General features: G+C 54.5%; 1 protein-coding gene across 2 annotated transcripts in view; it reads left to right on the forward strand.

The window, feature by feature from the left end:
- The window catches only part of EPHB2 (EPH receptor B2), a 213240-nt gene extending 201639 nt beyond the window's left edge, over window positions 1-11601 (forward strand). For both annotated transcript variants that reach the window (XM_043444771.1, XM_043444772.1), the window contains exons 11-16: window positions 387-634; window positions 2487-2702; window positions 4049-4198; window positions 5504-5697; window positions 7436-7591; window positions 10373-11601. In XM_043444771.1, coding sequence (XP_043300706.1) covers window positions 387-634; window positions 2487-2702; window positions 4049-4198; window positions 5504-5697; window positions 7436-7591; window positions 10373-10481 — 1073 coding nt within the window. In that variant the 3' untranslated portion in view covers window positions 10482-11601. The remainder of the gene's footprint in view (window positions 1-386; window positions 635-2486; window positions 2703-4048; window positions 4199-5503; window positions 5698-7435; window positions 7592-10372) is intronic.
- Window positions 11602-16994: the final 5393 nt, after the last annotated feature.

Genomic DNA, 16994 nt, shown 5'->3' on the forward strand with positions numbered 1-16994 from the left:
AACAGGCCCAGGGATGGAGCTTACACATCACATCAGAGACTGAGCTAGCTCTGGGACCCGGTACTCTGGACTCTGTCTAATGCTTTGTCCTTCCTGCCATTCATCCCAGGTCCCTCGCTCCATCTCCCCAGGTCCCCCTACATCCTCACCCCTCGCCCAGCCAAACACCACAGGTTGGCCACAAAGGGTTTACTCTTCCTCCTGAAGGTGGCTGAGACTCTTTGGGGCCCTTGCATTCTCTAAAGGGATTCTGTGTCTGCTAGGATTAACTGACCATGGAGGAGGAAAAAGCTCCTGCAGCCCCCAGGGGCAAAGGTGACAGGGAAGAGGGAGGGCGCTTCCACCTGCTGAGTGACATCCTGCCTTTTTCTGTGCGTCTGTCCCAGGGGAGTTTGGTGAGGTATGCAGCGGCCACCTGAAGCTGCCGGGCAAGAGAGAGATCTTTGTGGCCATCAAGACCCTCAAGTCGGGCTATACCGAGAAGCAGCGCCGGGACTTTCTGAGCGAGGCCTCCATCATGGGCCAGTTCGACCATCCCAACGTCATCCACCTGGAGGGCGTGGTCACCAAGAGCACACCTGTGATGATCATCACTGAGTTCATGGAAAACGGCTCCCTGGACTCCTTCCTCCGGGTAGGGAAAGCCAAGAGCGGTGGGGCAGGAAGAGGAGCGATGAACAAACATAGCTTTATGTTGTCAGAGCCTGAAAGGTCTTGGAAGAATCATGGTCAAGAATGGCTTGCTGGCTGCCGCTTTCTATTCCTTTACCCACGGCATGCATGCGTGCCAAGTCACTTCTGTTGTGTCTGACTCTTTGCGACCCTATGGACTGTGGCTGTCCAGGCTCCTCTGTCCATGGGATTCTCCAGGCAAGAATACTGGAGTGGGTTGCCATGCCCTCCTCCAGGGAACCTTCCTGACCCAGGGATAGAGGGATTGAACCCAGGACAGGCATTGCTAATAAATCCCAGACTCTCTCCCACTAAACCCAGATGCAACCTCAGAATCCTTTTCTATCGGGGAAACCACAGCCAGTTGATCAGAGTTGGCATACAACCTGAAATCTGTTCCCTCCAAGCACTTAGCCAGCCTTCTCTTTACACCCAAGAGAAAAACTGAGGCTCTAAGAGAAGTAGAGTGTGCCCAAGGTTACCCAGAGGCTCGAGATGAGAGCCAGGACTGGAACCAGGTTTCCTGACCCTTAGTCCAGAGTTTCACCAGGTTTGGATTTCCCCAAAGCTGTACAGGGAACGAGTTTGGCGCAAAAGGCAACAGAGGAAAGTTCCTAGGCCCCCCGAGATGTCACAGTCAGCCAGCTAGACAAAGAGTGCTGACTAGGAGTCAGGAGTGTGCCATCGGAAGGGGAGGGGAAACCGGAAGATGGGAAGTGACACATACATACTACTGTAAACAGAATCTTCCCCAGCACCAGGGTCTTCTCCAGTGAGTCAGATGCTGGGAAAGATTGAAGGCAAAAGGAGAAGAGGGCACCAGAGGATGAGATTGTTAGATGGCATCACCGACTCAATATACCTGAACTTGGGTAAACTCTGGAAGGCAGTGAGGGACAGGGAGGCCTGGCATGCTGCAGTCCATGGGATCAGAAAGAGTCAGACAGGACTTAGCAACTGAACAACAACACATATATATATATACACACATATACACACACATATATACACACACACATATAACTAATGAGGACCGACTGTATAGCACAGGGAATTCTACTCAGTACTTTGTAATGACCTGTATGGGGAAAGAATCTAAAAAAAGAGTGGGCATATGTATAACTGATTCACTTTGGTGTACACCTAGAACTAACACAACATTGTAAATCAGTTATACCGCAATAAAAAAAAAAACTTTTTTAAAGAAGTCTGCCATTGAACTAGTTGCTATTTAACAAACATTTACTAAGCACCTCGTATGTGCCAGGAGCCTTCCATGCGCCTTCTTGTTGAACACTGAGTGCCCTAGAAGGTGGGCATTACTTATTCCCATTTAACACACAGTTGAGGAAACAGGGGCGTCCCAGGTAGCTCAGCTGGTAAAGAATCTGCCTGCAATGCAGGAGACCTGGGTTTGATCAGTGGGCTGGGAAGAGCCCCTGGAGAAGGGAAAGGCCTGGTATTCTGGCCTGGAGAATTCCATGGACTGTATAGTCCATGGGGTTGCGAAGAGTCGGACACAACTGAGCGACTTTGACTTTCAAGACTCTGAGAGGTTAAGTCACATGTCCAAAGTTGCACACCCAGCAAGGGGAAAAGCCAGAATCCAACCAGCCCCGGAGTCCATATTCTCTCCACCACGCTGAAACCAGCCTCCCCTGGGCCTCTCTAAGGCCCCTGAGCCTCTGAGTCCTTTCCACAGGGAGCCCAGGCCAGGGCGACAGGTCCCGGTCTGGTGTCCCACTGTGAGAATGCTCCAGAGATCTGACGCACACGCTTCCATTCACTCTGTGTTTCCTCCACTTCTCTCAAAGCAAAATGATGGGCAGTTCACAGTCATCCAGCTGGTGGGCATGCTGCGGGGCATCGCGGCCGGCATGAAGTACCTGGCCGACATGAACTACGTCCACCGCGACCTGGCCGCCCGCAACATCCTCGTCAACAGCAACCTGGTCTGCAAGGTGTCTGACTTCGGGCTCTCACGCTTTCTGGAGGACGATACCTCAGACCCCACGTACACCAGTGCCCTGGTAAGACAGAGGCAGGGGACAGTGGAGCCGCGGGGCCGGGAAAGAGGGCGGACATCTGTCTCCCCCACAACACGTTCTCACCGACACTTGCTCATGCCAAGCGCTGTTCTGAGCCCCGGAGAGGTAGAGACGTAAACCCCATTTTCTGCCCTCTTGGAGCTCACAGGCTGGTGGGCACAGATGTGCAGAGCACCACCGAGCGATGGGGCGAGGAGTCAGACACCAGGCTTGGGAGGCAGAGGAAGGCTTGCTAAGAGGGAATGAATGATAGCTGAGCTGAAAGCCAAGTGCCAATAAAAGTTTGTCAGATGCTGTATTCTCATGGGCAGGTGTGACGGGCACACAGGCTGTCGGGGAAAGTGGTGGGCGACCATGCTGGAGAGGTAGGCAGGGCCACATCTCGGAGACCCTTGACTGCCCAAGCTCAGGACTCTCTCCTGAAAGCTGTTAGGGTTGTTGAAGGGTTGCAGGGAGGCGGGGCGGGGTGGGGGTTGGTGGTTTTGTTTTTTGGCTGGGCTGAATTTTCACTGAGGCATGCAATTGCGGCTTCTCTAGTTGCAGCTCCAGAGCATGGGCTCAGTAGTTGCCGCGGACGGGCCTAGTTGCCCCATGGCATGTGGGATCCTAGTTCCCCAGCCAGAGATCAAACCCATGTCCCCTGCATTGGAAAGACGAATTCTTAACCACTGGACCACCAGAGAAGGCCCTGTTGAGTTTTAAACAGAAAGGAATAAGACAGTACTTGCCCTCGAAGATCTCAGAGGTAGTTCAAGTGGAAGCAGTGAAAAAGTGAAATAAAAGTGTTAGTCGCTCAGTCGTGTCTGCTTCTTTGCGACCCCATGGACTGTAGCCCACCAGTGGGGTTCTCCAGGCAAGAATACTGGATTGGGTTCCCATCCCCTTCTTCAGGGGAGCCTTCCTGACCCAGGGATCAAACCCAGGTCTCCAGCATTGCAGGCGGATTCCTTACCATCTGAGCCACCAGGGGAGTGGAGGCAGGCAAGCAGGCAAATGGGATGAGTACCACTCTCCAGGAGACGTGCCTCCTGATGACCTCAGTCATAGGAGTAAGAGCATGTGCCACCCTTTGTGGACTTAGGGAAAGCCGTGCAGAGGGACTTGAAAGATGAGGAGGAGGTTACTAGATGACAGGGTGGGAAAAGGCGCTTCATGCAGAGAGAAGGTCACAGGCACGTGCCCGCAGGTCCAGTGCAGCAGGGCGAGTCTAGGGAAGTAATAAGGCACTTCGTGATTGTGCAGCACGGGGCTGAGGGTAGGGAACTTCGCCAGCAGAGGCCATTCGGCTCAGCCTCCCACCCATTGACACCCCCCGTTCTGCTCTCCAGGGTGGGAAGATCCCCATCCGCTGGACGGCCCCAGAGGCCATCCAGTACCGGAAGTTCACCTCGGCCAGTGACGTCTGGAGCTACGGCATCGTCATGTGGGAGGTGATGTCCTACGGGGAACGGCCCTACTGGGACATGACTAACCAAGACGTAAGTCTGCAAGGAGGTGGGCGCAGCCTCTCTAACCAGCCCGGCGGGAGGGGAAGACCCAGAACTCCTGGGCTTTTGATCGACTTTCAGTGGGTAGAAGCAAGGTCTCTGAGATCCTGGGTCTGGGCAGCTCCCAGCACAGAGTTGGTTGATTCAAACATCTGCACAGGACCCTGGAGTCTCCAGGGGCGTCAGGAGTAGGAAAGGCCCGTGCATGCATGCTAAGTTGCTTCATTCATGTCCAGGTCTTTGCAACCTGTGGACTGTAGCCAGCCAGCTCCTCTGTCTGTGGGATTCTCCAGGCCAGAATACTGGAGAGGGGTTGCCATTCTCTTCTCCAGGGGATCTTCCCGAGCCAAGGATCAAACCCGCATCTCTTATGTTTCCTGCATTGGCAGGCAGGTTCATTACCATTAGCGCCACCGGGGAAGCCCAGAAAAGGCCCACCCATCCACAAATAAGCAAATCTTCAGGATGCAGCCAGCTGTGGCCAACCTAAGTGACCATGTCTGCCCCTCAGGGGTTCACCACCCATATGAGGGACAAGACAGTCATTCAGGGAACCAGATGGAGTTATCAGGTGCTAGGTATGGTCAGGTGGTAAAGTGAAGAAGGCAGGCGTCAAACCCCGCAGGTGCTCAGGAAAGGGAACGTGGGCATGGTTAGCCAGGAGGTCTACACCGACAGCTGAGACTCAAACAGTAGTGAGACTTGAAGAGGTGAGGACTCCAAGTGGAATGAACACCCTGTGCCAAGGCCCAGAAGTGGGATGATGAGGAGTCATGTTGGGGAGCAGTGAAAATTTGATCAGAAAGCTTGCTGAGGTTCAGTAGTGGGGTGTTTGAAAGTCCCCCTCTAGGAATTCTGATTTTCAACAATGCAGAACAGGGAATGAATACTTGAGCAGGGAAGACACCCACAGTCAAGCTGGGGAAGACAAATTTGGCCCTGCGGGCAGGACATCTTGGAAAAGTGTTTGGGCTCCTTTCCCCTAACAGAGCAGCCATAGAGGGGTTGCTCACAGGAGGGTGGGCCTGGTGGACCCTGAGACAGAGGGTATCTTGGGTGCTGAGTGGAAGGGGAGCCAGACGCCCAGCTTCCAGGCCAGACTGAGGTCAGAGATGGTGGGAACCCAGGAGAGGCACATACTGGGGCTGCCTCCAGGAAGTGGAGATGGTTGCTATCCAGGAAGTGGAGATGGTTGCTGTGGCAACCAAATAAGCCTGTCCTGCAAGGCACTGGGGGCAAGACCAGAGAACAGATGCTCTTACCTGACCCCCACAACCCCTCCCTGCCCCTCCCCAGGTAATCAACGCCATAGAGCAGGACTACCGGCTGCCACCGCCCATGGACTGCCCGAGCGCGCTGCACCAGCTCATGCTGGACTGCTGGCAGAAGGACCGCAATCACCGGCCCAAGTTCGGCCAGATCGTCAACACGCTGGACAAGATGATCCGCAACCCCAACAGCCTCAAAGCCATGGCGCCGCTCTCTTCCGGGTACTCCCCCCGCCCCACCCCTTTCCCCAGCGCTGCCTGGCCCCGCCCCCTCCTGGGATATCTGAATTGGGATGGGGAAGGACAGTGCTAAGGTTTTTTGGGGAGGCTGCCTGCCTTGCGGTGCAGAGTGCAGAGCACAGGCTATCTTGAGGAGGAGAAGGAAGCCAAGATGGGTGGTAGAGAAAGCATCTTTTAAAACGTGGTCAGAGAGGACACTTTTAAAAGAAATTATTGATATCTTTTTGTAAAATATTTATTTGGCTGTGCTGGGTCTTGGTTGTGGCTTGCAGGATCTTTAGGTGTGGCATGTGGGGGATCTAGTTCCCTCACCAGGGATGGAACCCGGGGCCCCCCTGCATTTGGGAGCTCGGAGTCCTAGCCACTGGATCACCAGGGAAGTCCAGGAATAGATTTATTCCTCACTCAGTTTCCTGCCTCACCTGGACGCTCTAACTTGCATTTGCATCCTCCTCAACACAGCCATGCTCACACGCACACACAGTCCCACACACATACATGAACGCACATTTGCACACAAATGCTCATGCTTATGCTCACAGTCTCACACACATAGATACACTCATTCCCAAGCTCTCAGGCGTACACACAACCATAGGTACCTGAGCACGCACATTCAGAAGTACTCACATACCACAGAAAACACAGGCACGCATGCCCCCACACTGGGGTTGCCATCCTCATGGCAGAGACTGGCTCGGGTGCGCAGGCGTTAGCTTCAAGGATCCGGGTGCTTCCCTTTGCCCAGTGGCCCCAGGGCACCCTGGCTCTCCCTGGGCAGCTTCCACAGGCCGGTCCCAGCCCTGCACATCCTTACTCTTCAGGACCCTCGACCACACGGGGTGTCTGAGGGGTGTCCGGCTAGATGTCCTCAGGGTCCTGGGCGGGCTGTGTCCAGAGACTCTCTGGGCCCGAGCCCTTCACCTGCCAGGAGATGTCCGTGTTTGCCGCGGCCCATCCCTCCTCACCACAACCCTGCCTCAGCCACTCCTGATTCTCTGGATAAAAATCACTCTGAGCTTTTAGCCTCATGATGGTCTCTTCATAACTCGCCTGCACGGAAATCACTCCCCCCAGCCCCAGCAGCTGTGTCTGGACTTTGGCGATGCGGTCCACAAGATCGGCTTCCTGTAGCATAGCCAGGGTAGGGCAGGACAGAGAAGGGCACTGGGAGAGGAAACGACAGGTAACCAGCACAGTGATGGGCCTTCCCCGGTGGTCCAGTGGCTACGACTCTGCACTCCCAAATGCAGAAGGTCTGGGTTTGATCTCTGGTCGGGGAACTAGATCCCACCTGCCACAACTAAGAGTTGGCATGCCACAACTAAGACCAGGCAGAAATAATGATAGATAGATAGATTAAATCAGCACCGTTAGTCCAGCTGAAACCCCCTCCCCCACGGCAGCAGCATGGAGACATGTCCCCGCCTCACCGCTGGAGTCCAGCCTCTCAGCAGTCCCCGAGAGGCTTCCCTAGACTGTCCAGACAGCCCCCGCTTTGAGCCTGCACACATACTCACTCTCACCTACTCACGCATACCCGTGTGCACATTTATGTGGGTTCGCGCCTGCTCCCCCACAGAAGTGGTCACATGCATACACACTGTGTTCTCACACATGGACGCACACGCAGCCTGCACCTGTGCTCACGCCCATGCTCACCCTCACCCCTAGGTCAGCACGTGCGCTTACCAAACCTGTCGTCCACCCCACCCCCTAGAATCAACCTGCCGTTGCTGGACCGCACGATCCCCGACTACACCAGCTTTAACACGGTGGACGAGTGGCTGGAGGCCATCAAGATGGGGCAGTACAAGGAGAGCTTCGCCAACGCCGGCTTCACCTCCTTCGACGTCGTGTCGCAGATGATGATGGAGTAAGTGCCCAGCCACCTCTACCCACTGCTGTGAGCCCCCCTCCCCACCCATCCCGCCAAGCAGGGGGGCTCTGGAGAGTGAGGAATAGACAGTGTCTCAGCAGGGATATGGGGGACCAATGAGCAAGATGGCCAATGCAGAAATCACATTCCTATCAACACCCAGGTCTCCTGCCACCCACTGGCTTTTCAATTCAGTTCAGTCACTCAGTCGTGTCCGACTCTTGGCAAACCCACAAACTGCAGCACGCCAGGCCTCCCTGTCCATCACCATCTCCTGGAGTTTACTCAAACTCATGTCCATTGAGTCAGTGATGCCATTCAACCATCTCATCCTCTGTTGTCCCCTTCTCCTCCCGCCTTCAATCCTTCCTGGTATCAGGGTCTTTTCCAATGAGTCAGTTCTTTGCATCAGGTGGCCAAAGTATTGGGAGTTTCAGCTTCAGCATCAGTCCTTCCAATGAATATTCAGGACTGATTTCCTTTAGGATGGACTGGTTGGATCTCCTTGCAGTCCAAGGGACTCTCAAAAGTCTTCTCCAAAAAAAAGTCTTCTCCAACACCACAATTCAAAAGCATCAGTTCTTCGGCGCTCAGCTTTCTTTATAGCCCAACTCTCACATCCATACATGACTACTGGAAAAACCATAGTTTTGACTAGACAGACCTTTGTTGGCAAAGTAATGTGCCTGCTTTATAATAAGCTGTCTAGGTTGGTCATAACTTTTCTTCCAAGGAGCAAGCGTCTTTTAATTTTATGGCTGCAGTCACCATCTGCAGTGATTTTGGAGCCCAAAAAAATAGTCTGTCGCTGTTTCCATTGTTTCCCCATCTATTTGCCATGAAGTGATGGGACCAGATGCCATGATCTTAGTTTTCTGAATGTTGAGCTTTAAGCCAACTTTTTCACTCTCCTCTTTCACTTTCATCAAGAGGCTATTTAGTTCTTCGCTTTCTGCCATAAGGGTGGTGTCAACTGCCTATCTGAGGTTTTTGGTATTTCTCCCAGCAATCTTGATTCCAGCTTATGCTTCATCCAGTCCAGCATTTCTCATGATGTACTCTGCATATAAGTTAAATAAGCAGGGTGACAATATACAGCCTTGACATACTCCTTTTCCTATTTGGAACCAGTCTGTTGGTCCATGTCCAGTTCTAACTGTTGCTCCCTGACCTACATACAGGTTTCTCAAGAGGTGGGTCAGGTGGTCTGGTATTCCCATCTCTTTCAGAATTTTCCACAGTTTATTGTGATCCACACAGTCAAAGGCTTTGGCATAGTCAATAAAGCAGAAATAGATGTTTTTCTGGAACTCTTGCTTTTTCGATGATCCAGCGGATGTTGGCAATTTGATCTCTGGTTCCTCTGCTTTTTCTAAAACCAGCTTGAACATCTGGAAGTTCACAGTTCACATATTGCTGAAGCCTGGCTTGGAGAATTTTGAGCATTACTTTGCTAGTGTGTGAGATGAGTACAATCGTGCGGTAGTTTGAGCATTCATTGGAATTGACTTTCTTTGGGACTGGAATGAAAATTGACCTTTTCCAGTCCTGTGGCCACTGCTGAGTTTTCCAAATTTGCTGGCATATTGAGTGCATCACTTTCACAGCATCATCATTCAGGATTTGAAATAGCTCAACTGGAATTCCATCACCTCCACTAGCTTTGTTCATAGTAATGCTTCCTAAGGCCCACTTGACTTCACATTCCAGGATGTCTGGCTCCAGGTGATCACACCATCGTGATTGTCTGGGTAATGAAGATCTTTTTTGTACAGTTCTTCTGTGTATTCTTGCCCCCTCTTCTTAATATCTTCTGCTTCTGTTAGGTCCATACCATTTCTGTCCTTTATTGTGCCCATCTTTGCATGAAAATTTCCCTTGGTATCTCTAATTTTCTTGAAGAGATATCTAGTCTTTCCCATTCTATTATTTTCCTCCATTTCTTTGCATTGATCACTGAGGAAGGCTTTTCTATCTCTCCTTGCTATTCTTTGGAACTCTGCATTCAAATGGGCATATCTTTCCTTTTCTCCTTTGCCTTTCGCTTCTCTTCTTTTCATAGCTGTTTGTACGGCCTTCTCAGACAACCATTTTGTCTTTTTACATTTCTTTTTCTTGGGGCTGGTCTTGATCACCGCCTCCTGTACAATGTCACGAACCTCCATCCATAGTTCTTCAGGCACTCTGTCTATCAGATCTAATCCCTTGAATCTATTTTGTCACTTCCACTGTATAATCATAAGGGATTTGATTTAGGTCATACCCAAATGGTCTAGTGGTTTTTCCTACTTTCTTCAATTTAAGCCTGTATGTGGCAATAAGGAATTCATGATCTGAGCCACAGTCATCTCCCGGTCTTGTTTTTGCTGACTGTATAGAGTTTCTCCATCTTTGGCTGCAAAGAATATAATCAATCTGATTTCAGTATTGACCATCTGAGTGACCTTGAACAAACCACAGGACTCCCCTTAGCCTGTTTTCTCTTCTGTGAACTGGGATGTGTGGTAGGAAGATCAACAGAGATAAAAAGTGAACAAATGGATACTTAGTTATTGCAGGGTCATGCAGGGTCCCTTCTGCCCTCCTGCAGCAAAGGAGACATGTGCACCTAGGTGCCCTCACTCCCAATCCCCTGCTCCCCCCATCTTAACATTCACTCACTCCAGCTCCCCTCCCCCTTCCCCTCTCCAGTGGGAAACCCCTGGAATAGCCCAGGTGGTTCTACCTGGATAGGGTCCCCCCACCCTCACGTGTCCACGTGTGCTTCTCTTCCCAAAGGGACATTCTCCGGGTTGGGGTCACCCTGGCTGGTCACCAGAAAAAAATCCTCAACAGCATCCAGGTGATGCGGGCACAGATGAACCAGATCCAGTCGGTGGAGGTTTGACGTTCACCTGCCTCGGCTCACCGCTTCCTCCAGGCCCCGCCCCCTCCGCGCCCCCCAGCCGGCCCCCGGTCCTCGGTCCACCGCAGGGTCAGCAGCCACCTGCCAGGAGGCCACCGGCAACAGGAAGAACCAAGCAGTGCTCCAGCCAGGAGACGTCACCAAGAATATGTGCAACTCAGATGATGGAAAAAAGGGAATGGGGACAAGAGAAAATAGATCCTGGGAGGGGGCGGGAAATACCGAGGAATATTTTTTAAAGAGGATTCTCATAAGGAAAGTGATCATCGTTCTTGGAGGAAAAAGAAAAAAAAAAAAAGGGCTTGGGAGATCCATGCAGTTTGTCCCATTGGAGATCAAAAGCAGTTTCTCTCCAGCTCCCTCTGGGAAGGTGACCTGGCGGGAGCCAAGAAACGAGTTCAGGAAAACAAATGTGAAAGGGAGAGGCAGGGGCCACCCTTCTCTCCTGTCCCCGGGGCTGCTCATCCAGGTCTTGCTCAGCAGCCACGTGCCAAGCGGACGGACAGGCGGACAGGCAGCCACCCCTGGAACAAGCCTGGGAAAACCCAATCGCACTGCCACCGGGCGATCAGAAGAATTTTTATGTCTTTGGAGAATATTTTAGAAACTCCAATGAAAGAGACTTGTTTCTCCTGTCAGCTCCCGGGGCTGCAAGGGACTTCTGTTCCCCTGGGTCAGGGAGAACATGGGGACACCTGAAAGGCCAGCCTTCCTGAGGCTGGGCACGGCACCCACCACCACCTCGACCTGAAGCTCCAGGCCCAGGTCACGGGCGCGGCTCCTCGGCCCCGGCCCGGCGGGGCACCCACTCCCACCAGCCCCCATCCGGAGGACTAGCTGCGACTGCCACCAAGGACTGCTTCTGCATCTGGGTTTGTTTACAGCAATTCGCGGACTCGGGGGTATTTTTGGTCAGGGGTGGATTTGGTTTGGGTGGGTGGGGAGGGTGGGACTTGTTGGTTGTTTTTTTTTTTTGTTTTTTTTTTTAATGACAATGAAGTGACACTTTGACATTTCCTACCTTTTGAGGACTTGATCCTTCTCCAGGAAGAAGGTGCTTTCTGCTTACTGACTTAGGCAATACACCAAGGGCGAGATTTTATATGCACATTTCTGGATTTTTTATATGGTTTTCATTGACATCCTTCTCCCCTCCCCCGCCCCACAGAGAGTTTCCCACGTGCTGCCAGGCCTCACCAAAGCCAACTGCCTCGGGGCCATCTGGGCCGTTCAGAGACTGAGGTTTGGGCGGAGGGTAGGGGGCCAAGGTGGAGGACCAATCCCACCCCAGGACTGTCTCTGAGAGCAAGGTTGAGAAGGGAGAGACGGCCGCGGGGTCAGAAGTCTCTGCCCGCATCTTGGCGCTCCTTCTGGCCCCGTCTGTCTGGTACTTTGAAGGTAAATCGGCCCTTCCGAGGTTCCCGAGTGCCCTCAGATGGCCAGATGGCCTCCACTTTGTCTCTGGAAAGCCTCAATCGGGCTGCACCAGAGACTAGGACCCGGATCGTTCACTGTGATACCCCAGCCCTCAAGCGCATCACCCGCAGACCATGCGCTGCCGGGCTCCTCTCCTCCCCTGGCGGGACAGCCCGTGATTCTCTCCCCATCCCCTACCTTCCACTGGACCCTTGCCCAGGCCTGAAGGCCTTGGCCAGGAGAAAACCCATCCGTCAAGGGGTCTAGCCAGACTCTCTGCTGTGGGCAAATGCAGGTACCTGAGCGGAACAATCAGTTAGTGGATTGAATGGAAATAAAGGCTTTAGTTAGAAAATGACCCCTGTTCTCTGTAAGCAACAAGAGATTCTGGCACCCTTGGGACACGTCAAGTGACCCATGATGCTCTTCTAAGGGACCGTTCCTTCCTCCGGGTTCAAGAAGTCCTGGGGCTGAGAAGATGCATGGAGGACGCCAGTGATCCAGGTGACCTTCTCTGGTTCTGGCTTGTCAAAAGCACAGGCAATGAAAGTGGGGTTGGAAGCGGCTCAGAACTTGGGAGCCTGATGTCTTGTGAATCAGGGCGAGCCACTGCAGGATACCTCAGGAGCAGGGAGTTTGACCGCTGTGCCCTTAGCATATCTGGGCCAGATGAAGGGGGCCCGGGGAATTGAGTGAGCTGTGATGAGAGAGTGTGAGGGTCCTGAAGGACCTGTGGACCCCTCATCAAAGCCACGGCTATTATCATCTTATGTTGGTCGACTCTGACAGCCTCTGAGCAGACGGGCTCCTACTCACAATCAGAATTCTTTCTGATTGTGTGAGGAGGTGGCTGGGGAGGGGAGAGCCAGGGTCGCTGCCGCATCTCAGGACCGTTGCCTTTGTCTAGGAGACTGACCAGTTGAGAAAGACTCGGGCCGCAGGTGGTCAACCAAAGGCCCCTCGGGTTGAGCAAGCATCCCACACGGACCGGCCTGTTGTCTGTCACTCACCTGTTCTCAGAGCCCAAGACGAAAGGGGAAGGAAGGGATTTAGAGGGGAGCACGGACCCCCAGGGGGAGCAGCAGAGTGAGCCACAGGGAAGGCCTTGGCTGGCTTCCCACGAACCGGCCAGCCTTGGCCCAGCCAGCTGCCCTCTGTGCCCCAAAGATGCCCAGCACGGGTGGCAGCTGTCCCAGCACACAAGGTCACCTTCTGGAGGGAGCTGCCCTGATGCTCTTTAGATTAACGCCCCGTCTTCCCAACCCGCCCCCCCACCCACCCCCAGCCCCGCTGCTGGGGGCCCCGCAGGGGGCTGGCACTCACTGCTTCCTGTCAGATGGCTTCCTGTCCTAAGCCGCTAGGCTGGTGTCTGCTAGCCAGCTCATCTGCCCATCCACCCTTCAGGGCCCGACTCCTCGGGTCCATGTGCCTGCCTCTCAAGAGCAAGGGTGCTACCCAGACCCTCTGTCCCCACTTCAGGGTAGCAGACGGACGCCACCGTGACTGTCCCGGGTGCAGCCAGATGCTTAGGTCTCCCCGCGACTGGGGCAGCTTGCCCACCACCTCTAGCTTGCTTCTCAGTGGGGAGGGTGGGCCACGCTGCCAAGCGCCTTCCCCAACGCTGCCCGCTCACCCAGACACACAGCCCGGAGCCACCCGCTGCCTGGTTACTAATCCTTGCCTGGCTCAGCCTCCCAAGTGCCAGCCCCCACCTGCCCAGCAGTGGGAGAGGCGTTTCCGGCTGCCCTGCATGCAGTTGGTACTTGAGGAAAGAAAGCTGCCTTGTAAACAGGGGCCGAGGCACCGTGGAAATGGGGACCAGCTGCTGTGAGAGGGTGTGACCAGCAGATCTGCACAGGGCCAGGCAGGGTAATAGAGTAGCCATGACATCACCCCCACTCCTAACTGCCCCGCAAGCCCCCCACCCCCAGATGGGTTACTGTTGATGATCAGCAGGTCTCCTCCTGGGGGATGATATTCCAAATATCGATAAACTGGTTTAAGATGTGGGCAGACCGATCAGAAGAGATGATGGCCTCAGGGCTCGACCGAAAGGCCCCAGAGGAGGGGCTGGGGTGGCACCCGGGGAGACACTTAGGGACTTGGGGCAGGGGCTGTTTACTCCAGCCAGTGGTGCCTCCTGCCCAGACAGCATCCGTGTGAATTTCCCCATCCTTTCTGGCCGGTCCCTCTCAGGGAGCCCTCTTTGGCCCTCTTGTGTGCAGTCACTAGTTTGACAGCTCAACTCCAGAATCCTCACCCCCCAGACCACTGCCCACCCCGGTGCTGGGCCTTCAGCCGCTCCTGGCTCCCCCCTGCACCCCTGAAGTCGTCAGTGGTACCAAAGGCTGGAAGACTTGTCAGAGGAAATAATGCACATGCATTCAAAGGTCAGGCTGAGGCATGATGCTGGCGAAGATGCACGCTGCCGCCTGAGTGGCTGCTCTGACTCTGTCATTAAGACACGGATCTGGGCAAGCCAGCTCCCCTCCTGAGCCTCAGGCTCTCGTCTAAAACAAGAGGCCTGGATTGGGTGTGCCAAGGGTGCAAAACACTTTACGCACCCCAGTCCTGTGAGGAGGGGCTATTTCCTTCCATAAATGGGGATGGACTGGGGGAGAACGGGCTCAGAGGGAGGAAACAAGTTGCTCAGGAAGGGGCAGACCAGGCTGGGTCTACCTGCTTCCAATACCCACCCCACCACGCTCAGTTAAGACAGCATGAAGCACCTGGCAGTCTGAACGCTGGTTGCTAAGAGAAGGGGAAGGTCAAAGGGGCTGCAGTGGTCAGGGAGGGCTTCGTGGAGGAGGCTATCTTGACGGTACCAGAGGTTCGGAGAAAGGTCACTCCAAGTGGGAGGCGCAGTGCACCCAAAGACGCACAGGCCAGTATGGTTAAAAGTGAGGCGTCGTGTCTGGATGGGCCACAGCAGTGCTGGAAGTTGGGGGGCTGGCTTAGGGAAGGTTGAGGCCGCTTGGACAGGAGGGACAGCCCAGCCACAGCAGGTTCTTGAGCAGAAGAGTGGCCGCGCCAGCATCAGGTTCTAGAAGGAGGAGTCGGTTCAGCCATCAGGTGGGAGCAGGATGCTTCACAGCTCCCCCTCCAGCACCCCCTGGGGGGCAAGAGCTCCCCCCCTCCCCGGAGAAGCCCTCATTTATTCCCAGAGAATCCAGGCCCCACTGGTTCCTTTCCCGTCCGTCCTCGTTCAATGATGCAGAAAATCCAAAGAGTCATTCCAGCTGCTTGGGACAGCAGGGTTGGATTCTGCGCTACCTGATTCTTAATTCGGCTGCATCCAGCTGAGAGGCCCACACCACCTCCAGGCCAGCCACTGAGAGAGCCGCCACTCACGGCCAGAGCCGAGTATGCTGGAGGTGGTAAGAGCTCTGGAAGGCGGGCAGGTGGGTGGGCATTCCCTCAGGGGGGGCGGAGTGGAGTGATGGAAGTGGACAGGGTTGGGGGCTGGGTAAGTGGCATGCAAACTGCTCAGGAAGCCCATCTCTGCACCCCACCCCCCTCACCCCGGCCCCGTAGAGATGACCCACACTGTTGGGAGGGGGTGGGGGTCCTGCCCCTATCAATAGTGTGTTATGCTGGGGAACCCAGGGGCGGGTTAGGAGAGCCACGCCACCCACGCGCCCTCCACCCGCCCGCCTTGACCCCTTGTCCCATGAAATGGCTCCTGCCATAAAATAGTACCAACTGTGCCCTCGAAGCTGGCCGCACCCCCTTTAAGGAAACCAAACGAAATGACTTGGCCTTTGTTCTGACACCGGAGGGCTCAGGGGACAGCCCATCGGAGGCCGGGCTCCGGAGGCTGACACCACAGCGACTGATCACTGAACGCTCACCCTGGGCCAGGCCCGTGCGTGGGACCCTAAGGGTGTCACACCCACCACGCAACAAGGGAGGAACCAGAGTCTCAGAGATGATTCCCAGAGGAGTCCAGCCAGGCAGGCTGTCTGCCTGCTCCACCCTGACCTCCTAAATCACAAGAGCCAAGGTTGGGCTCAGGAGCCTCTTGTTTTTAACAAGCTCCTCCGGGAGATTGCTCCAGACATGGAAACCCTCTCTTCACTTCCCCCACGGTGAACTGCGCCCTGATGTCTACAGAGAGAGGGTCTGGCGTAGACAGGGATTAGGAAAAAAGCAGGACATCGGCAGATAAGATGCCCAAACTCAGACAGGGATTAGGACCCCTGAGGTGGGGGCAGGGCTGGCCCTGAGGAATGTATTCTGAGCTAAGCTTTCAGGAAAATTAGAAAGACCGCACCCCCCAAACTGCCCCCCCAGCACCCCAGACCCAGAGTCTGTCTGAGTTTAGCTTCACAGCATGAAGGCTGCTTCAGGAAAGCTGATATAGCAAAGAAGAAGCAGGAACTTAATACTTCAGAGGGGCCCAAGAGCCCACCCAGGGCCACCCCATGCAGACCGCGCAGACCTGGAGGCTATGATCCAGGCCTGGTCACTCAACACCTGGCCAGGTGGGCCAGGAGCAGGCAGGGTGGGGCTTCCAGCTGGACCTGGGGCTTCCTATAACTCCCCTCCACCAGCCCTTGCTCCCCAGACTAGGGCTTTCCCGAGAGGAAGACGAGGGAGTGAAGGTCCTTGTCTCTGCTCCTGGTCTAACGGCCCCGGCTGGAGGAAGGGAATGAGAGAGAGGGGAGGCAGGAGGTCGGAGCCAGGACCACATACACTCTGAGGGCCCTGCTGACCCTGCAAGAGTTCAAAATTCTAACGTTTCCTGGGCAAAAGATGCCAAGATTCTAGGTTGCAGAACCTCAAAATTCTAAGATTCCAACAGAAGGATTCCGTGTTTTAAGATTCCACCACCATGCGACTTCAAGTCCCACTGTCCATCCCTGCTCCCCACCCGAGGGTCCCAGCAGTGAAAGCACAAAGAGAGACAGACAGACAGAGATGGGGAGGGAGACAGCCCAAAACAAAGATGAGCACCAGCGCCATCCTTCGAGCTTGAGTCGTTCTGAGCGGGATGCTGGGCTTCTCTCCCTGGTAGAGGGGTAGGATTGCCCACCCCCGGCCCTCCCGGCAGCCAGGGGGCTGACTTCCCAGGCTGCA

This window comes from Cervus canadensis, chromosome 24 (genome assembly GCF_019320065.1).
Source record: "Cervus canadensis isolate Bull #8, Minnesota chromosome 24, ASM1932006v1, whole genome shotgun sequence".
In the NCBI taxonomy this organism is placed as follows: Eukaryota; Metazoa; Chordata; class Mammalia; order Artiodactyla; family Cervidae; genus Cervus; species Cervus canadensis.